At 42.3% G+C, this 23,368-nt stretch overlaps 1 protein-coding gene across 4 annotated transcripts in view; it reads right to left on the bottom strand.

Moving 5' to 3' along the window:
- Nucleotides 1-23,368, bottom strand: part of prox1a (prospero homeobox 1a) — a 122,681-nt gene that overhangs the window by 54,809 nt on the left and 44,504 nt on the right. For 2 of the 4 annotated variants that reach the window (XM_041214766.1, XM_041214773.1), the window contains exon 5: nucleotides 2,175-2,246. The exons of the other annotated variants lie outside the window; for them this stretch is intronic. In XM_041214766.1, coding sequence (XP_041070700.1) covers nucleotides 2,175-2,246 — 72 coding nt within the window. The remainder of the gene's footprint in view (nucleotides 1-2,174; nucleotides 2,247-23,368) is intronic. 4 annotated transcript variants of the gene reach the window in all.

Raw genomic sequence — 23,368 nt, 5'->3', positions numbered from 1 at the left:
ATGCCTCCTCTGTCTCTTATCCCACCCCCAGGAGGGGAGGGGGGCATAAAACTTTGGTCCATGTATCAAGGTTAAGCATACAGCATATGAAGCAAAATGAAACACTCATGAAAAGGGTAAATGACTATTCCTACGGGACTTAGTCTCTACCCTTGGTCAGTACTATAATAAGTATGGTCAGTACTATAATAAGTAGAGGACACATTTTATTACATTTGTGTCAGTAATTAGACAGTACCATGATTTGTGCTACCAATTTTGTTGATTCTACCTCTTCTGACACCTTGTACCATTTCTAGGAAGAGCCAGGACAAGAAATCTATATTCAGGCAACAAAACAAGTTCCACAATCAAATTTTGATCCAACTTCACCTTATCCGAATATCAGAAAAAAATTCTGATTCAGCGTAGCAAACAGAGGTTATACCTGCATGCTAATTCTGCCAAATCTGACATCCATTTACTGTAAATATATTAATCTCATCAATCCTGCCAAGATTCCAAGTTTCCCCATCTTAAACTTCGCTTACTTCAAGACAGCGACCCAGCCTAAGAAACAGTGGACCAGATCTATGAATAATAGCTAGTGAGTCGGCCATGTTTTTCAAGAATCGTCATGATTAAATGCCATCCCCAACCTCCAATCTTTTTTGCACTTTTTGGAGTCATTGCAACATCTAGCTTCCAAGTTCTTCGCTCTATTTTTATTTTGTTCTATGTGCTCATTTACATTTCTCTCTCTCCACTTTTCATTCCCTCTTTCTTGTCTTTCTCTTTCCCTCTGTATCTGCAATGAGTTTGTGTGCAAATTAGAAGAAGGAATTTATGAGGTCACCTATGTAAAACCCTCATCTTTGGAAAAACTCAACAGCAAAAACTGACTTGCCAGTGAGAAACAAAAATAATTCAGACAGTAGTGCTGCTGGTTCTTAGCAGTGTTGCAGCCTGACATGCATCCTGCATTCCCAGGAAATTTTTCTCCTACCCCAGTTTAGGACTGCCTCAGGAATTCCAGATCTGCAATCCAAGATGGAAATGGCAAAGCAGCACTGCCAGAAGTGGGACATTGAATGTTAGTCCACTGCATTCTCATTGTGAGAGAGAGAGTAGCTACTGTTTGTCTTGTTACTTTAATTCCCACCAGATCAGCCCCTTCTTCAGTCAGAAGCTGCTCAGTGAAGTCACATTCAACCCATAGTAAGGATTTGTAAACAAAGTGGTTTTGGCTTTCCATCGCTGGCCATATTTATTGGCATACCTGGGGCAACAGGGGGGAAAGGTGATCAGGAACATACTCTGACACAATCTCACTACTTTTTTTCCAGGAGTTAATCTCATTGCCAGAGAATATAATGATGCAGGTTTATGTAAACTTTATGCAAATGATGGAAACATCACCACCATTCATGGTTCTTACCATTTCCACTGTTGCTGGAGGCAAGGTCTACCAGTTTGACCCAGGCAGTTGGCACTAAAAGATTGGTGGAAGGGAGATGAAACATTTGTGCAAGCTTGTGACTCGAGTTCTGCATGAACAATGGGCCCAAGACAGGAATCAAAATGGTTTTTTAAAAAATGTTCAAGACCTCCTGTGCAAGAATTCTATCCTCTGGCAGAAGCTAGAGAAACCGCCTCCAGTATGCGATTATCACTGAGGCTGAGAAGTCGAATTTGTGGACAGAAGTCCTGCCCTCCAGAGATGCACACTAAACAACTGGGGAATGAAAAGCCCAGAGCTCCTCAGAGACCAAGATAACTAAATCCTAGTTCCTGTCTGGAGTCCTGTACATTTTTCATTTCATTATGTAAATAGAAGAGGAGATACACTGTGGTTACATAAACAGGGGCATCTGTTAGAGTTAGTGTTCCATAACACTGGTGTTATAACACGATAGAAAGAAATCATTTAGGCCATCTTTTCCATGCCTGTGCCAGTTCTATTCTACCTACTCTAATCCCATTCTCCGTTATAAGTTTTATAATAACTTTTTATATTCTCCCATTTCAAATACTTATACTGAAGACATGGGGATAGCTTTCACATGTATTAAGTCCACTACAAATGTGGACCAGCAATTTATAACAGGAAAAAGTTGACAGTGTGACGATACACCAAGAGCCTAGAAATTTCAGAGAATTAATTTTTGGCTGCTCCATCCACACAGGGTACTTACCTGCACATGCATGGGAGAGGTTCGAGGAACTTCAGGTATTGAGCCTTGGGCCTCATTCGAATAGGAACAGCTCTGTGGGAGGAGTCCAAGAAGGTGAGTTGAGGAAGATTGGATCACTGTTAGCATCATAGTGGACCACAGTTAATTTACGTTCTCAGAGGAAGATCACAGACTCATGGGATGGAGATAGTGGACCTTGGCATTGGGATAGTGGACTTTGGGGGTGGGGGGAGGAAGTGCAAGTGATCGTTAGTTGGGACGATTGGCAGCCTGGGTGGGCAGAAGGCAGCAGCAGCAACCCACAAGATTGGGACTTGGAGGCTGAGAATCCTAAGATTGGGGAGCCCAAATGTTGGGGATCTTAGGGCTGGAGAGGAGGAGAAATGGTGGTTTAATGTGCGATTAAGAGTATCCCAACTCCACTTTTTGTTGCAGGCATTTGCAAGGTTGGTTTCTGAGTACAGCCTGGCATATTGCAGAGCTGCTTCAGCTGCACCACAATCCCTGTAGTGGGGGTCTCAAGTGAGGGTTAAACTTTGATAAAGGATCTCTTGTAGAGTTTATCTAAAATGGCCAGAATTGTGCGCCTGCTTCCTGTATGGCATTTTGTGGGCTTGGGAAGCTGCACAGCACCTGAAAACTGGACACTTTATGCAGCCCAGTTTCCAGACCAAGTTGTGTTAACAGGAAATGTGTGTGAACGTAAAATTTTTGATTTAACATATATGGATACAAAGCCAGTTTCAATTTGGATGCTTTCCACTTTTAGTAATCATTAACAGCTTTGGAGAATATATATAATCTTTTATTACTAGCTAGTTTATTCCTGGCAGTAGTAACTGAAATTTGGAAGTTTCTCTCTTAAGCTTCTTCTGTCATTAAAATACAGAATGGCTATTAATACAGAGACATTCCTCAATTTATTAAAAACTGGCATGAAATATTTTTGATGCACTGAAAGGATCTGCAAACAAAATCACTGTTTCTTAAATATCAAGTGTGTGAAGTAAAGTCATGACTAGTAACAAAGTAGTAATAGTCAATCAATACACTGGTAATAATGGGTTTTTCCTGCTTTTGAAAAAGCTTATGAGATACTTGATCCCTTTTTATTTCAACAAGTCTGAACCTCTGGCTATGCAGTGCAAGGTAATGGTTGACAACAAAATAAAACAACAAAAAGTAGGAGAAAATCTGTTTCAGCAAGAGAGTCTAGGGCCTGAATTTTCGAGAAGTATGGCGCTGGGTCCCCAGGTCTGGAAGTCCTGCCCCATTTCATACAGATCCTATTTTCGCTGGGATGGTGGGGGAAGGGGCGGGACATGGTTCACACATATGGGAAACCCAAACCCATCAGGGACTTTTGAACTCAGTGCTGAGCTCAAATAGGTTCAATTTTTTGCTGGAGCGAGGTCAGTTTCCAGCAGTGTGCTTTTCAATTTTTCAGAGTAAATATCAATGTGCATTAAAGTTGCATAAGGTCTGTGGAACTATCAAGCTGTGAAGTTATTTAAATCACCTGCTCTTTAGATTTTGAAAAGGAATAGCTTGCTCTGTCTCTGAGTTGAAAATAGAAATTGGTGCTTGTAATTTCAACAACTGTTTGTTGACATGGGCCTCAGAGCTCTCATTATAATATTATCACTGCTTGATTGTTTTCACAATCTATGATAATGGGGGCCTTTTAAGTTTAGAGTTTGATTGACAGTTCCAAGAGGTTATTAAAGGATTAGCTATATTTAATGTGGGGTTATGAAAAACAATGTTTGTTTTTAGAGTGGATTAAGTACTGGAAGGGATTTACATGTATTGAATAGCCTTTTATCAATGGGAGCATTATTTTATATAGTGAAGTTTGTAATAGATACTTAGCACTTTATTTTATTTCATCTCAGCATAGCTCCTGAGGTCTACCCATGGTGGTTACTGGGTGGATTGGTATGGAGGGCATGAGGGCAAAGGGTGGTGGTGGGGGGCATGGGTTGGCATAAGTTGGCATAGGGGTGATAAGGGGCCATAAGGATGAGTGGGGTGTCATGGGTTGGCATGAGTTGGTATTGAGCTTTAGGAGGCAAAGGGGTGAGTATAGGGGCATAGGTTAGTATGGAGCATATAGTGGCCAAGGCAGAGGCATAAGTTGGCATGGATGGCATATGGGGAGTGTGTGGGGGGTGGTGAAGAGGTGCGAGGCGTGGGGACTAGAGGGCCTAACTACTTTTATTATAACAGGGACTAAATCCCAAAGCACTGAGGTGGAGCTTTTAAACAGCTTGCCTCGGCACTCAGCAGCCCCTGTGCTTGTCTCTGAACTATTTCCAGTGCCCAACTCCAGCATGCACTGGACCCCTGGAATGAAAATCCAGCAATGTGGGGCTGTTTCTCCTGAGGCAGATATGCTGAGCCTGGGATTTCCTCGACTCTGCGCATCTACCTTGACAGTGAAAATCCGGGCCTAGGAGCATGATGAACATAGAGAAGTGAATCACATTGGGTGGAGGATGGAATTTATCCTCCTTTATATAATATTCAGGAAAGTGATAAAAACTGCAGCATGTCATTGGTACAGGCAACAGACTCCTCTTACTGCCTGGAAAAGGCATTTAAAGAACATCACGTAAATAAAACATCAACATATTGTAATGTTGAAGCAGGAGAAATGCATGCACAAAGTAAAGTTTGTGTAAAGATATATCCACAAAGAATGTTACCAGCATACACAAGAAATGTTAACGAGGTTGTACCAAGTAAGGTCTCAGAAGTGATGAAATACATTACGTTTGACATGCCTTTATGGGAGAGATGGCATGTACTGCAGGAAGGAACTACCATGACAAAATTATTGTATGCCAAATCCAGTTACTCTTACCTTGGTGCACACAACTCTCATATAATAGGACAGCAGTGGATAGCAAGTATCGGAGATAGGTTCTCATGTCTGAAGAATGGTGGATTTGTTTGACAGAGACTGGAATACCACTCATGACATGATATATAACATCAAAGTGGCAAAGTACCTACAGAAGGGATTCACACACTAGCAGATATATACATAGTGCAGAAAATGGTGACATTGATGTAGATTAGGAAGTATAAAGTGAGGCACCAACTATTAGTAAGGAAAGCTATAGGGGGTAACGATTGATGTAGTGGTGCTAGTGGAGGAAGCAGCAAGAATAAACTTCAATGTGCTATGTTCCAATGGTAATATATTGAGGCACAAATGGATCTGCTATTAAAGCAGCAACACTGTACTGAGGACACAGAAGAGACAATTGTTCCTTGCTGCCTACATCAGAAGATGGCTGGACAGTCCAAAGGAACCCAGCACCTAGTTACATTAGCCAGCTCCTGCATGTGATGCCATAAGCAATTTCTTTTGCATCTCCATTAAGCACCTGGCAGCATCTGCAATAGAGAGTTAAGTCGCAAAGATCACAGCTCCACACACAAAAGAGATTTTCCTAATGGTAATAAAGAGGAATTGTGGCCAAATTTCCAAGGTGAAGGCATGGATCGCTTCAGTTGACTTGGAGACTGGTAAAGCAAATCACAACGAGGGTCAGGTAAAGAGGAGAAAGGAACATTCTGAAACATTACAGGTGGCCAATTTCCTACACTGAAACAGATTAATAGACATTGTGAGCAGATGCCCTCCACCTCATGCATGGAGAAGCACAGCAGCAACTCATTGGAACTCATGTTAACAGTTGGTTAGTGCCATCACATAACCCTGCACAAATGACAATAGGCACTAACTCTAAAAACACTGAGCCAAGAGCAACTACAGCTCCAGAGATCACTGACCCCTGTGATTGTATTAGGGTTGGCCACCTGTATAGGCAGCAGATCTTTTCTACCCTCTGCAGCTGGCTACGTAACCAGACATCAACATTACTTTGTTAACTGGGCAAGTACTAAGTATAAAAAGACATCAAAATAATATGGAGAAGATCATGGTGTGCAAGATAGTTTTGCACAACTTAAGGAGATTAATTCACCGCTACTAATTTTTTTCTGGTACCTGGTGATATAGAGCTGCAGTCAGTATAGTAATACATGGCAAAGTGGCACACAGTTGAAACATAGCCAATGGATGTCAGGAAGGCTGCTTGTTTCATTAAATTTGAAAGCAGTAATTCCATATAGCCACTGGCACCACAGAGCAAATTACTCCAGCAAAGGTCTTAGTGGTATATTAGTCACCATGGTCTGGGAGAAGGGGAAATTCCCGACTTGGCCTGCCTGCCTTTGGAGGAAGTGCTCGCAAAGAAGGGATTTTCATTCCAGGGGGCAGGGGCGTGTGCAATTGCAGTCAGACTAGCCGACCTGGACACAAGTTCAGAGACAGCCATAGGGCTGCTAGGTGCCAAGGCAGGCTGTTCAAAAGGCCTCTTTCGGTGTTGTGGGACTTTGTCCCAGTTATAACAAAAACAGACAGGCCCTCCAGCCCTTACACACTCCCATGCCACCTTCCATGCCATCTCAAGCTCTCTACCCCCTCATCCATGACCTTTCATACGCTCCAAGCTAAGCTTTGTGCCCCCATCCACATCCTAGGGTCCCTCTTGCCAAGGTACACCCCACCCACCCACCCCCATTGCCCCTTATGTTCCCACACCAAGCTTATGACCATCACACACTATACAGAACCTATGAACCATATAGTGGCAAATAGGATGTGTAAAAAAAATTTTTAAAAAGTCATTGACTGATAACTTTCCACTTTGTTTTTTAAAAAAATCTTTACTACAGCCAAATAGAAGTGTCAATCATCCAAATCCTTTAAAGTGTCAACAGCTGAAACTGCAAGCACTTGCAACCTCTTGACCTTCTGTAAATAAACATTGTGAAATTGATAGCAAAGACCTGACAGCCAGAGCTGTCGATTAATTTTTTCCCCTGGGGCTCAGGTGTTTCAGTACTCTAACAGATGCCTGGGTTCTCAGCCAAGAATGCATAATAAGGCTTGGCCGAGAGCTGAGGAATTCAGTAGAACACAATCACCTGAGCTCCAGAGAAAACACTGCTTGATTGACAATTCTGGCTCTCTGATCTATGATGTCAATTGCACAATGTTTATTGACACAAGACAAAGAGGTTTCAAGTGCTTGCAGTTTCTGTAATTGACACTTTAAAGGATCTTGATGATTGACACTTTTATTGGCCTACAGTTAAAAAGGATTTTTTTTTTTAAGAAAGTGGAAAATCATCAATGAATGACTTTTTTTAAAAAAAAAAGTTGTTTATACACATCTTACTGTCACTATAGGTTTCACTGATTCTATATAGTGTTTAGTGGGTGAATGGGCCCGGAAGTGCCATAACTTGACATGGGGTGGGCATGAGGAGCCATTGGGGTGGGTGGGATGCATGCCTCGACATGTAGGCCATGAGGGGGACCCTTTTGAACTTACCTTTCAAAATGTTCCCTCATGGAGACTATGGTTCACACACCTCTTAGGTACTGTGAACCACGACTCTTTGAAAAGCTGGCCCAACTCCATGAAAATTGGGGAGGACTAGGATATGCCTATTCCCACAATGGAACTGGCCAGGTCGGAAAGGCAGGGTGCAGGCTCGTAAGCTGAACCAACCCCCGCCCTTAAAAGGCACAGTTAAAAATCAGAAACCCTGGAAATGGGTTGGAAATCCCAGAATCAGGTTCTGGTTGTCATTTTTAAGGGTCCATGTAAGGTCCATGTAGTCTCCCTGACTCCACAAAAATCCAGCCCTATCTGTCGAAAAGCCTGAAACTCATTGGGTAGTACTTCTTAGGTTCCCAGGTTGAGTCACTGTCTGGATAGCACCTGATGAGTTAGGGATCCCCAATGCAATTCATTCTCCTAGATGTCCTTCACCTCTTTCACTCATAGTCACTACAAAAGAAAAACTGTGACACTATTTCTGTTGCTTACAACTCTTTGCATTCGTAATTTGGAACTCAATATTCACTGTACCACTGTAGCTGTGGGAGGCTGTGCTGATTGCTCATGAACAATTATTAAATTAGCCTTAGATAAACTTTGGAAAAGTTGGAAACAAACACCGGTTTTTGAAGTGAAAAAATATTCAGGGCACAGAATATTAATAAGCTGGAACTTTCTTCCCAGGTTACACTGCTCTTTGCGAGATTATTTTTCTTAAGGCTTTTCGAACAGAAGACTGCCCCATCGTCATCTGTTTAATGACAAGCAAATATATTTACGTGCAAGAATAAATAAGTCATTTATATTTCTGATTTCCCACATATTTCACTGTGGGTGGTAGCTGTTTGGCATGATCCCGTTACAAATGGTAGTTCACTCATTCAATTATAAAGTTGTGTTTTGTTCTAAACAAAGTGCATTCTGGCTTATGTGTTTTCTATTTGAAGAGCTCCATCCTCCAATATCTGAATAAGAGAAAGAAGTTGTAAATGGTACTAGAAATATCCCTGAAGAATCAAATCATCCTGGGTCATTTGCTCTCCTCTGCTCCACAGGGCACAAATTGGGCTGATTTTTTAAAAACTTAGTTGCTGCCAAAAAATTGGACAATTAGCAGATCAGGAACCCGCTAGAATCACCAGCGGGTTTTGCCTTGGCTCTTTACCAGAGCTAGGGCATTAGCATCACTCTTCTGACCAGGGAAGATGGGTGGGATCATGGGCCACATCTATAAAAGTAAGAATTTCTAATTAAACAGGGACCACAGCAGAGTCAGAATTGCTCATCTGCACATGGAGTTTTTATATTGCAGCAATGACATGATTGGAAAAGGGACTTGGGACGGCTGCTCCCCGGATCTCTAACCCTTACCTGGAACTTCTGCTGAGAGGTATGAAGGAATGCAGTTGGAAGGCAGGAAATAACAAGCATCTTGATAGGCACTGGCAATGCGTACCCACCAGGTCCACTGGAAAGGCGGTCCTGTTCCAGGATGCTGCAGCAATGACCTGCCGTGAAAGCCTGAAATCCCTGAGGCACTGGTGCTCAGACACATTGATTTAGCTGATCCTCTGCTTGTAGATCCTGTGTTGGGGTCTCGCCTACTAGGATTCTGTTCTCTGTGTCCATCCCATCTGCCCTGTAGAGCATTACGTAGCTGAGGATAAAGCAGTTGGTGCTTCTGCTGACAATGCTGTTGCTCCTCTTGTTTCGCATTAGAGTTGCAAGGTAGAGCTAAGTAAGCTGTGATGAAGGCTGGTAGCAGGGAAGTGCAGGTGAAATTGAGTTAGCAATGACCTGTCAAGCACTGAAAGTACTCTCTGAGAAGGTATGTAATGAGCAGCAGCATCTCACCTGGCCATGGCTGCAGCTCTTAGTTTTTCACTGTTCAAAGGCTTCCCAGCCTGTAAATTTCACTGAAGAAGCACTCCTCACCGTACACTCACTCATCTGGTTGCCGACAGTTCAGGAATAGATGAGCTGGCTGTTAAAGCCAGAATGCTTGGTTAAAACTGTACTCAATTACAGGCCCGAATATTTAACTGCCTTCCCGCTCATCTTCAAACACACCTGGATAAAACCTGGGTTGATGTCAAGATCCTGACTTACACAGAATTTAACTCCCTGCATGCACCCATGCGCACATCCCTTTGTCTGCAAAAATCCCTCCCATTAAGAAGAAGAATATTTTTTATTATTCATTCTTAGATGTGGGCATTGGTGGCAAGACCAACATTTAATGCCCATTCCTAACTGCCCCAGAGAAGGTAATGGTGAGCTGGCTTCTTGAACAGCTATAGTTCATTGTGTGAAGGTACACTCAAATTGTTGTTAGGGAGGGAGTTTCAGAGTTATGACACAAAAATAATGAAAAAAACATCAAGATGGTTCCAATTCAGGATGGTGTGTGACTTGGAGGGCGACTTGAACATTCCTGTGTTCCCATGCGCCTGCTGTCCTTGTCCTTCTAGGTGGTAGAAGTTGCAGTTTTGGAGGTACTGTCAAGAAGCCTTGGTGAGTTGATGTGGTGCATCTTGTAGATGGTACACTCTGCATCCACAGTGAGCGGTGTTGGAAGGAATTAATTGTTTTACGTGTTGGTTGAAGTGCTAATCAAGCAGGCTACTTTGTCTTGGATTGCATCGAGCTTCTTGAGGCACAATTGAGGCTGCACTCATCTAGGCAAGTGGAGAGTATTCCATCACTTTCCTGACTTGTGATTTCTAGATGATGGAAGGGCTTTGGGGACTAAGGAGGTGAGTCTCTTGCCACAAAATACCCACCTTCTGACCTGTTCTTGCAGCCACAGTGTCTTTCCAGTTAAGTGTTTCTTCCACGGCAATTCTCAGGATATTGATGATAGGGAATCTGACATTGCCAGTGAATGTCAAGGGGAGGTGTTAAGACTTTCTCTTGATGGAGATAGTCATTGCCTGGCACTTGTGTGACATGAATGCCACTTGTCACTTACCAGTCCAAGCTTTACTTGTTACATGCAGGCACAGTCTGCTTCATTGTCTAAGGACTGTGAATGGAACTGAAAACTGTGTAATCATCAGCAAACATCCCCAGTTCTGGAGGGATGGTCATTGATAAAGCAGCTAAAGACTGTTGGTCCTAGGACATTGCCATGAGGAACTCCTGTAGTGATATCCTGGGACTAAGATGATTGGTTTCCACAACCACAACCATCTTCCTGTGCATGAGGTATGGCTCCAGCCAGTGGACAGCTGATTCCCATTGACTTCAATTTTACTAGGGGCCTTGATGCCACACTTGGTCAAATGCTGCCTTGATGTCCAAGGCAGTTACTCTCACCTCACCTCTGACATTCAGCTCTTTTGTCCTTCCTGACATACATTATTCACCTAGAACTTGATGTAAAGGGCACAATTTCAAAATTCCTAGATTACACAAAACATGGAAGTATGGTGAAACATAAGGAGGATAGTGTAGAACTTCAAAAGGACATAGTCAGGTTGGTGAAATGGGTGGACACATGGCAGATGAAGTTTAATGCAGAGAAGTGTGAAGTGATTCATGTTGGTAGTAAGAATGTAGAGAAACATTACAAAATAAAGGGTACAATTCTAAAGAGGGCGCAGGAGCAGAGGGATCTATGTGTATAAGTCATTGAAGGTGGCAGGATAGGTTGAGGGAGCAGTTAAAAAAGCATACATCATCCTGTACTTTATTAAGAGGCGTAGAGTACAAAAGCAAGGAGGTTATGCTAAATCTGTAAAAAAAACACAGGACCTCAACTGGAGTACTGCATCCAGTTCTGGGCGACACAGTTGAGGAAGGGTGTGAAGGCATTAGAGAGGGTGTAGAGAAGATTCTTCAGAATGTTTCCAAGGATGAGGAACTTCACTTACGTGGATAGGTTGGAGAAGTTGGGATTGTTCTCCTTGAAGAGAAGGTTGAGAGGAATTTTGATAGAAGTATTCAAAATCATGGCCAGGATTTTTTGCTCAGCGTGTGGGTGTATGCCCAACGCACACAAACGTGAAATAGCGCGTGATGACGGTGGGCGAGCGTCCCAACATCATTGCACACTTATGTAATACTTCAGTCGGCAGGCATGCAAAGGAGTCGCCGACAATTAAGAGGGTTGTTAAGCCCATTAATTAATGAATTAAATAGAATTTTTCCCTGACGTCCAAGAGCCAAGCGGCCTTTGCATTTTTTGCGAAACCTCATCCAGGGATGGGATGAGGTTTCGACCAGTGATTTAAAAAAATAAAAACTTTTAAAACTAATTTTTAACACGATCCTACTCATGTGACAGTCACATGAGGGGACATGTTTTCCTTATTTTTCAGTTCTTTATTTGTAATGTTAAAAACCTTCAGCTCCTTGAGACAGCTCTGTGCCTTCAGGGAGCTTTCACCGAGTGCACCCCCACGCATCCGCACTCGCACTCCTCCCGCCCCTACCCGGCAGCACTGAGGCTCTGAACACGCCTTTCACGCTGGCTAGCCATTAATTTGCCAGCCAGCATGAAATTACGGTTGGGGCCCAATCGCGGTCAGTTTCATGACTACCCCTGGGCCTGTCCACTGCGCCCGCCTGACCAGGTAAAAATCCTGCCCCATGACAGGTCTAGCCAGGGAGAAAGGGAGAGACTGTTCTGATTGATGTAAGGAACGAGAATCAGAGGTCACAGATTTAAAGTAGTTGGCAAAAGAGGTAATGGCGACATGAGGAAAAACTTTTCACACAGCGAGTGGTAAGGATCTTGAGTCCACTGCCTAGAGTGTGGTGGAGGCAGGGTCAATTGAGTCTTTCAAAAGGGAATTGAATCATTATCTGAAAAGGGAAAAAACTCCAGGGCTACGAAGAAAAGGCAGAGGAGCAGCACCAAGTGAATTACTCCTTCAGAGGGCCAGGGCAGACATGACAATCGAATAACCTCTTTCTGTGCTGTAACCATTCTATGTTTCTATCCTACAATTCTATGTTTGGACCAAGGCTGTAATGAGGTTTGAAGCCCAGTGGTTCTGGCAGAACCCATACTAAACATCAAGGAGCATGCGTTGCTCGGTAGAATGGTCAACGGTCCTTCCATTATTTTGCTGATGATTGATGGTAGACTGATTTGGTGGTAATTGGCCAGATTGGTTTTTTCCTACTTTTTTTGTGTGGACATATCATAACTGTGCAATTTTCCACTTTGTTGGGTAGATGTCAATATTGTAGTTGTACTAGAAAAGCTTGGCTATAGGCAATTAAGGCACAGCTAGTTCTGGAGCACAAATCTTCAGCACAGCAGCCAGGATGCTGTTCAGGCCCATAGGCTTTGCTATATCCAGTACACTCAACGGTTCCTTGATGTCATGTGGAATTAACTGAAAAGGCTGAAGATTGACTCCTGTGATGGTGGGGACCTAAAGAGGAGGCCAGGATGCATCATCCACTTGACACTTCTGGCTGAAGATAGCGAAAGGGTTTCAGCCTTGTCTTTTACATTCAAGTGCTGAGATCCAGAGAGGCTCTTTTCATTACCTTTGGTGGATCTCGGGGATGGGTGGGGGGTGGGGGGGGGGGGGGGGGGGGTGCGTTGGCAGGAGATTGTGGAACTTGCTGGGGAACAGCACAATGAGTAGGCTTGGGAACCAAATGTAACCTGGAATGGATGGGTTGTCTTATGAGGAAAGGTTGGACAGACTAGGATTGTATCCGCTGGAGTTTATAAGAGTAAGAGGCGACTTGATTGAAACATGGACGATCCTGAGGGGTCTTGACCAAGTGCACGTGGAGAGGATGTTTCCTCTTATGGAAAAATCTAGAACTAGGGGTCATTGTTTAAAAATAAGGGGTCGCACATTTAAAACAGAGATGAGGTGAAGTTTTTTCACCCAGAGGGTCATGAGTCTTTGGAATTCTCTTCCTGAAAAGGAGGTGGGAGCAGAGTTTTTGAATATTTTTAAGGCAGAGGTGGATAGATTCTTGATAAGCAAGTGGATGATGCATCTTGGACCCCTCTTTAGGTCCCCACCATCACAGGAGTCAATCTTCAGCCATTTCAGTTCATTCCACATGACATCAAGGAACTGTTGAGAGGGATAGGCAGGATGCAGATTACAGGTTACTATCAGATCAGCCATGGTCTTTATTAAATGGTGGAACAGGCTCAAGGAGCTAAATGGCCTACTCCTGCTCCTTGTTTATATGTTTGCAACACCCTTGGTGCCCGACATTGATGGTGAAATATAATACTCATAGGTATTTCCCCATTACAGTGAATTAAACTTCTTTAGAATACATTGTAACACAAGTCCTGAAATGACTCATGCACAAAGATAAAGATCCAAAATGACAGATTTTTGAGACTGATTGATACATTATTTGTTACCTACCTCTTTCAGATAGAATAAGGAAGTGGGAGTCAAACAACTTGAACTTCATTTTCCCTGTTAATATATACTTATAAAGATTTAAATTTACTTAAGAGGAACTAGTTCAAAGAGTAGTACGTATTTGGAATTACCTGCCTTGTAGCTTAACGGAGACAAAATATTTTTAGCTGTTCAAATTACAATAGGTTGATACTTTATGGGAGGGGAGAGTTTGAGTAAATAGAATTTTTCGACTGAACTTTCAGTTGTCAGTTGCCATTGCTGCAGTGGAAATTGGGTGGGTGACAGTCCCAGCTTTCAAACATGGCAACCTTGCAGTCGCACAGTTTCTGACAGGCAGGGCCATCAGCCAGTGGAAGTGTTAACCAGGTCAATGCTAACTTTAATATTAATTTGTGGATGCACAGCATTTACCTCCATTCTGATGTTGCAGACTGCCAGATGCAAAGAATGTCCATCTGAAATGCCATCTGTATTTCCTTTGTGGCACTAATTTGCTGGAAGTCATGGAAATAACTATAAAAGGTCACATTGATTTTAGGCATCTTAACTGTTTTGTTTTTTTTTGCTAACTGCTTAACTGTTTTGTTTTTTTTTGCTAACTGCTGCTTAGCTTATGAACCTATTTGCAGTTTTCCTCAGCATCATTACCGGCAGTGGGAATTCCTATCTGATATATTTGGAAGAGGAAGACTTGTAGAGATACCAAGCATGAGAGATGATCTGTGCATGCTCCATGATACTTGTGCCTGTAGATATAGTGAAAATATCTCACTTCGGAGATGTTAACTGCAGGTGGAGGCTCCTTTTTCCAAAAGAAACTGGACAGCAGAAACAGTGGCAACACTAAGATATGTGAAAGCTACACAAATTGCAATGTTGAATGCATCCTCAGAAGCATCCGAATCATAGTATGTCACACTTTCAGTAGCACTGCATTGAAGAAGGTATGCCAGGATAATCAAGAGCCTAGTTAGCCTGACTTGCCACATCCAACATGATGCCAGCCTTTCTGCAGGTCTTGGCATATCTACCTGGCAATTTATGGGTTGGAACAGGGGCAGATGCAGGGCTGTATCATCTGCTCCTTGGACACCTGTGCCCTCCATACAGCACAGGGCTAACACGAGTAGGTGAGTTGCAATGTTGGCATATGGAAAGAGTGCCATGGAGTAACACAGAGGACAACCCTTCTCGCAATCATTTCATATAGCACCACTTCTACTATAGCAGACATTAAATGAAGGGTCAGGTGCTCAGCTTGTGTTTCCTTTTCTTTCATGTTTGCTTATTCTTCTTAGTTTCCTGTCCTTCAGCCTTGGTAAAGGCTGTTAAAGGATTTAGATGCATTTTGGGCCTTCTCAAAGTTTTTAAGGACTTGTGTCTTCCTGTTGTGTTACTGTCCTTTTATTGTCATAATCCTTTAAATTTCACTTAGTTTTTTACTTCAACCATTAATATACAAGCTGCATCTGCACCTGTAACTATGCTGACCTCAGAAAATTAATTGTAAACTGTATACTTCCATTTGAGTCCTTCTAAACCTGCCAATTATGATATAAATAATGGCAATATCAAAAAAGACCCCAGCTTTTCTTATTCTTCCCTTGTTTAAAAAAATCCTTCCCCTCTAACATCTTGTTAAAATTGAAAAATATTATATGAATAAGTTACACAAACCAGACAACTCTACAAGAGTCACTTTTTTATAGAGAATAATGGATACCTGGCAATGATTACAAGGCAGTAATTTGATCGAAGGCTTGACATGGCATCATAAACTGCGCGAACAAAGCCTGAGTGGTTTATAACAGGCATCTGAATCCCTAGATTAGATTACAGCCCTGTAATCACTTTTTAAAATATATACAGTTTTAATTTTAAGTGGAGCTTTATTCTATTTTCTGCTGGCAGTAGTGGTTCGTGCCAGCATCGACTATCAATGCATTCAATGTTGCTGAATCTGAAAGTTTAATGACTGTGATATAGATACCTTAATTTCTCCTTGGACACAATATGGAAGTTAGACCTAAAATGCACCCAATGTTGCATTCAAGTGTCTTCCCAATCTCTATCAGAACATGCCCAAATGTAAATTAATGTAAGTGGCCATAAAATCGGTAGGAATTGCTATCAGTAAACTAGGCCAAAGGCATCTTAAAATTTAGATTTTAACTTGTGTAACCATTGTTCATTCAGATCAGGCACAATATGCATAAGGACATGCAATCAAGGATGCTTTGATTTTAATGTGACGTACTTACGCCATAAATATATTTTTAAAAAGAAACGAAGTCCAGAGCAGATCTGAGTTCTGCTCCATATTTCCAAAGAAGAAATGTTTTAACATTCTCAAAAATTAAGAGCAGAAAAAGAGCTAAACACATCGTTGAGAGACTTCCCTCAACCCAAACAAGTGCATTTGGACAATACTAATATTGGGGGTTGGAGATAGGGCCTGTTTTGGAAGTGGAGACATATTGGGATACTGTGTTTGATGGATGGACTTAGAAGATAGAGGAGACTCGGCTGTGTTGTAGGTAAGATATAATTCACCCACATATAAGATGTGCATAATTTGTTTACACCAAGATTACAGATATAACTGGGCACAAAGGTGGATGGAACTCTAGTCTTTCAAGCTATTTCAGGAATATCATTTGTAAAAATGTAATCACTCAAAAAAAATTGGGAATTCAGAATTCTACTTCATCATAGATGTCTCATGTTTCAAAACTATTATCTTCATTGACTTTGGCAAGAATAAGGTTTTTCTTTGCTTTGCTGTGACATTCTAGCTTTGGAGATTTTTTGAACAGTAAAACTAGGCTAAAATCTAGAAATGTTCTGAACAAAAGGTAATAAAATACTGCAGATGCTGGAAATCTGAGAGAAACAAAAAATGCTAGAGATGTTCAGATCAGGAAACTTCTGTGAAGAGGACAAAAGTGGATCTTCTTCAAAACTGGGAGAACATGATAGGTGAATAGCATGTAGCAAAGAAAAGTTGGAAGGGAAAATGAAACAGTACAATTACACACACAGGATAAGAAATATAATGGCTTGTAAAATGTGTTTACCGAAAACAGGTGGTTAAAGTGGCAGAAGTGGTATCCAAGAAACGACAAAAAAACTCAGGTAAAGATTTTCTAGCTGGCTAAAGAGTCAAGGGCCAGGATTTTCCAGTCGTAAAATTATGCGGGATCACATCAGGCAGAACTCGCGATGTCACCCCGCCTCATTAAATTTTCAGGTAGGCGGGGGCTCAGCAGAATCAGCTGTGCGCCTACTGACTGGCCATTGACAGAGTCATTAAACTAATTCATGAACCTGCCTATTCAACCTGAAGGTTGGCCGTCAGGCCAGGAGCCCTGGCGGGCATTAGAAAAAGCATGAAACCTCATCCACAGGCGGGATGAGGTTTCATGTAGGTTTTAAAAATGTAATTAAAGTGTATGTAAAAGTTATGGACATGTCCCAACTCATGTGACAGTATCACACGAGGGGACATGTCGGGGAAATTTTTTTCTTCTTATTTTTCAGATTTTTTATTGTCGAGCCGATCTCCCTGAGGCAGTGCTTAGCCTCAGGAAGATGAGTGTGCCTCTTCATGCGCATGCGCGAAAGAGCGCACTCTCAGCTCAGTGAATTCCCCCCTCTGCCCGCATAGCGCTTCCTTGCGGACGTCCATAAGACCATAAGACATAGGAGCAGAAATTAGGCCATTCGGCCCATCGAGTCTGCTCTGCCATTCAATCATGGCTGCTAGGTTTCTCAACTCCATTCTCCCACCTTCTCCCCATAGCCTTTGATCCCCTTACCAATCAAGAACCTATCTATCTCGGTCTTAAATACACTCAATGACCTGGCCTCCATAGCCTTCTGTGGCAATGAATTCAGTAGATTCACCACTCTCTAGCTAAAGAAGTTTCTCCTCATCTCTGTTCTAAAAGGTCTTCCCTTTACTCTGAGGCTGTGCCCTCGGGTCCTAGTCTCTCCTACTAATGGAAAAATCTTCCCCACGTCCACTCTATCCAGCCTTAATTGGCCCGCCCACATAAAATGGCGGCGCGCCTCCAATCGGGGGCAAGGATCGGAGGCACACCTCCGCCCGCCCGCTCTTAAACTTCCCCCCTGACGGGGGGAAAGTTCTGCCCAGGGTTGCAAGCTTTAAGATTTTACAATATATAGAAGTTGACTTAAGTGAGGGATTTTTTCGAGCAAAACATCTTTATAAAAGGAATTCCCATAAAATAGGCTTCTATACTTTTAAAAATGCAATACACAAAGTTTTGAAATTTTAAAAACACACTTGTTTTCTCCTCCTTAAACCCTTTACCAGGGCAGGCAGGTCATGGACCCGGATATCATCATATTTTTGCATATCAGCCATCAAGAGATGAATGAAATTTCATTTCATTTAGACATCTGAGTAGATCAAATGAGAAATGGCATAATCTAATAATTGCTACAGTACAAACCATTGCTAATATTTGATATATTTATTATATTTATTCATAGAATTGCAAAGTAAGCATTTTTAGAATGGAGTTCCTAGCTTGTGGTGAAAGGGTGGTCATAATGTATATGCAGACTGCTACCTCATTTTGCTAAATATTGATTATCACTCAATAAGCTTGCAGTGGGATCACAACCATGAATTCTTCAATGGAGGTAGGTAATAGAGTACTAAGACTAAATGTCCCCCAAAGGACCATGTACCAACAAAAAATGCTGAATGCAATTACTCCAGTTATTTTATATAAAATACTTTACATGTGTACACAAAAAATACACACACTTAAAACTTCTAACGTATGAAGGGAAGGTTGTAATTTTCATCTTTCAATTTAGGTAACTTCTTAAAATCAAACTTTATCATTATATAATCTCACAGAACTGTTACGGCACAGAAGGAGGCGATTTGGCCCATCGTGTCTGCACCAGCTCTCCAAATGAGCATTATGACTTAGTGTCATTCTCCTGCCTTTTCCCGTAAACCTACACATTGTTTAAATAAAAAACAATCATCTAATGCCCTCTTGAATGTCTTGATTGAACCTGCCTCTGACACACTTCCAGACAGTGCATTTCAGACCCACTCATGTGTGAAGAAGTTTTTTCTCACATCACATTTGCTTCTTTTGCAAATCACTTTATATGTATGCCCTCTCATTCTCAATCATTTTACAAGCGGGAACAGTTTCTCCCTATCTAATCTATCCAGCCCCCTCATGATTTTGAACACCTCTATCAAATCGCCCTTTAGCCTTTTCTTCTCCAAGGAGAACAGTCCCAACCTCTCCAATTTATTTTAGTAACTCAAGTTCCTCATCCCTGGAACCATTCTTGTAAACCTCTTCTGCACTGTCTCCATTGTGTTCAAATCCTTCCTATAGTGCGGCAGCCAGAACTGTACACAATACTCCAGTCAAGGTCCAACTAGTGTTTTATATAAGCTCATCATAACCTCCTTGCTCTTGTAATCTAAGTCCTTATTAAAAAAGCCCAAGATACGGTATGCTTTATTAACCCTTAGGCCTATGGGTGGTCAATTGAGTGGCCTTAGGCCTATTCAGTCTTTAGGATATTTTCAGCTGGATTATAGCATTGTTTCCAAAGTATGACACTAAATTCATTAGTTTAATCTTGGAGAGCAAAAGCAGGCCCTAGCTTATGGACTTCTTAGTCTCTGTTGTGGTGGCAATTTCAGCAGCTCCCTTGCTGTTTCCTCCATACCCTTTACCAACTGAGCTGAACCACCCACCAGACTCCCATTTCTCTGGGAGTGAACCTATAAGTCTCTAGCTTCATTGCTATTTCCCCAAATGCCCTCTTCAAGCCGATCCTGGCCAGAAGATCTAACACATGCTCCTTTGCCTCTATTTTCAATAAACTGCTTACCTTCCCTTCTTGGCTGGTATTGTAAATGGCTCTCTCACTGAGTACTGTCCCCTTCCCTTTAAGAACTGCAGCCATCATCCTCTCTTCAAAAACAATACCATGCTTGACCTCTGTATTCTTGCAAATACTGTCCCATTTCCAAACTCCCTTTGCTCTCCAAATTCTTTGATGTGCTTCCTAATTTGCACCCATCTTGCCCACAACTCCGTTTGAATCTTTCCAATCAATCTTCTGCTTCTGCCAAAGTACTGTAGTCATGAATAAAATTCCCAATGATGGTGATTTCACCCCAGAACATTGTGTGTCTTCACTCATCTGCCAAGGAAGCCCTCATTCATGTCATTGTTGTCTCCCGACTCAATTATTCCAATGCTTTCTTGGCAGATGTCCCATTCTATAACTTCTGTAAAATTTAGATCATTCAAACTCTGCTGTCCACGGGAAGAATTTTCTCCCTGACAGGGAGTAAGTGCAGGAGCAGGCGCGTGCTGGCGTGCCTCTGATCGGCACCCCCAATCGGGGGCGTGCTGCCATTCTACGTGGGCGGGTCAATTAAAGTCCGCTCACTGTGACATCTGCCAGGAAGTGCTATGCGCTCCCTGTGCGGGCAGGGGGGGTGGAACCGCTCAGCCGAGAATGCACTCTTTTGCGCATGCGTGCAAAAGAATGCATTCATCTCCTGAGGCTAAGCGCTGCCTCAGGGAGATCAGCGCCAAATTTAAAAATGGTAAATGTACAAAAATAAAATTTCCTTGACATGTCCCCTCATGTGACACTGTCACATGAGTTGGGACACATCCATCACTTTAAATCAAACATTTATTAAATTTTTAAAAACCCTCGTGAAACCTCATTCGCCCATGGATGAGGTTTCATGCTTTTTCTAAAGCCCGCCAGGGCTCCTGGCCTGCCCACCAACCTTAAGGTTGGACGGGCAGGTGCGTTAATTACTTGAATTAGTTTTTAAATGACCTCAGTTGGCTGTCGACAGAGCGGCGGGCGCACAGCTGATTTAGCCCCTGCTGACCTGAAAGTTAGAATGACGCGGAGTGATGTCACGAGTTCCGCCCAACATCATCCCGCGTCATTTTACGCGTCGGCGAGTAGGCCCCCCCCCCCCCCCGCTCACTGACCTGAATGTCCTGGCTCATGTTGAATTTCACAACAATTCCCACTTACTGGTTCCTAGACACCGAAAGCTTCAAATTTTAAAAATCTCATCTCTGTGTTTATACCTTTTCACATCTTGCTGCTTGCCCTCTCTAATTTCCTTCCACTCTTATGAACCCCCTGGAATTCTTCGTTCCTCTGACTCTGGCTCCTTATGCATTGCCCCACTTCATCCTACCATTAATGACTGTCCCGTCAGCCACCTAGCTCCCTTGCTCGAGAACTCCTTCCATTATCTTTATCTCCCTCCACTCCTTTAAGACCCTCCTTAAAATCACATTTTGATCAAGCTTATAGTAACCCATCTTGATGCCTACTTCTTTGGCTTCACATCCATTTGTGATCACATCTCTGAAGCAGCTCTTTGGAACAGTTTTCTACATTAAAAGATGATTTTTAACTAAAAGGTTATTGGCCTAGATGTTTATTCAACACAATGTAATACCAGAGAATGTATGGGGGGAAATATTCTTGAGAGTGCAAAAGTTCAGAATTCTCCAGTTAAAGATATTGGAAAGGAAATGGAGTACACAGTAGCCCCAGAAATGGAAAAGTAGATAAATGATCAGTTAATGAGCTGGGCAGCTGACGACATGCACCATTAAGTCATTTTTCTGCATCCTTCAGCTCAAATGTTTTTTGGTTTCCTAACTTGCTGGAAGTGAGAGCTGATAATGATGAGCGAGGGCAGCAGGGCATCTGGCGTCAACAGTGTATCTCCTTAAGCAATGAAATTTAAGGATTGAGAAATAAACAGAAGAACAACAGAGAAGGAAATATGAGTCAAGTCAGGTCTAGAAATAGAGAGGAAAAGAAAAACTGGATAAGGAGAGACAAAAAAGATAGAAAGAAACAGTAAGAAAAAATACCTCAGTTAAAGATTTAGTGCATGCAGGAATGAGACTGAATGCTTTAAATTATTCCATTTCTGGGCCAGGAGGTTGTTTGGCATTGCATTGAAAATGTTCTTATGCTGTTAATTACAAGACATAGCTTTTTGTGACAATTACTATGCAAATCCAAGGGCAGAATTTTGCCCTTGCCGGGGGTGTTCAGCGGGGTTGGTCAGGAAGCCAGTCGCACTGTGATTTTATGCAAGCGGGCCAATTAAGGCCTGCCCAGCGTGGAACGTGAGGGGCAGCGCTCAGCACTGCCTGTGTGGACAGTGGGGAGGGGAGGGCGAGTGGGCCAAGAGATCTTTGCACGAGAGCGCTTCGATCTCCATGAGGCACAGACCTCAGGGAGATGAAGTGCTGTTTAAAAAAAAAATCAAGGAAATAAAATTGTCATAAAACATGTCCCTTCATGTGACCCTGTCACATGAGCTGAGACATGTTTTTAATTCAAAAATATTTTTTTAATTTGATGTTTATTTGCATTAGGAAACCTCATCCCACCCGTGGATGAGGTTTCCTAAAAAAATGTAAAGGCCACTGGGCCTTTTCGCCTGCCCACCAAGCATTAGGTTGGATGGGCAGCATAAATTTGAAGTTAATTAGCTTCTTAATGGCTTTAATAGGCTTTTTAATTGTCAGCAGGCGTGCAGCCGACACCAGCACGCGCCTGCTGAACGAAATATCGCGAGACTGTGCAATGAAGTCGGGACACTCGCCTGACGTCATCGCGCGTCATTTTATGCTCGGGCGTGTCGGGCGTGCGCCCGCACACCGAGCGTAATATTCTGCCCCAGAACATGCCTGCAAATCGGTATAATACTCGGAACTCAAAAGATGTCATTGTTCACTTAAGTACTAAAAATATTTAGAATGCTACAAAATCTAAAGATCTGTACTGATTCCTTCCCCTCAAATCTGTGTTTGGCTTTCTTATTGCAATTCTTGCCTCCAGCTGTGAGACACAAATTAGAACATAGCATGCCTCATTTTTGCTTTCAAAAGTTACCAGTACCTCAGAAATAGCGATGATCATGCTTTGTGTTCTGATGTTTGTACAAAAAAAAAACAAATTTTAGTTCTTTCCTAAAAGTTTCTGTTCTCCTCAAGGGCTTGACACATTGTAAAGAAAAATATCCAATATTACTGCGGGATGCTGTGAAGCAGGCTTGTGGGGGCTGTGTGTATGCTTGTTTGTATGTGAGTGCTTTAATTAATTTGAAGACAGTCAGACTGCAAGGTTTAAATAATCAGAGTTAGGTGTAAAAGCAGGCATTTTGAAGTGGAGATGAACAAGCTTACATGGCATACATGTAAATATAACATGAATAGGAATTTGCATGAGGAGATAAATCAGGAGTTGAATTTTTAGCTGCTGCATTTCAAAGAGAAATAAGAGGAAGTTTTACAATGGGCAAAGATCATAAATAAATAAAGCAAAG

Source organism: Carcharodon carcharias, chromosome 2, assembly GCF_017639515.1.
Source record: "Carcharodon carcharias isolate sCarCar2 chromosome 2, sCarCar2.pri, whole genome shotgun sequence".
Lineage (NCBI taxonomy): Eukaryota > Metazoa > Chordata > Chondrichthyes > Lamniformes > Lamnidae > Carcharodon > Carcharodon carcharias.
Note: the sequence above shows the minus strand (reverse complement) of the source record. Positions and strands in the feature narration are given on the sequence as shown.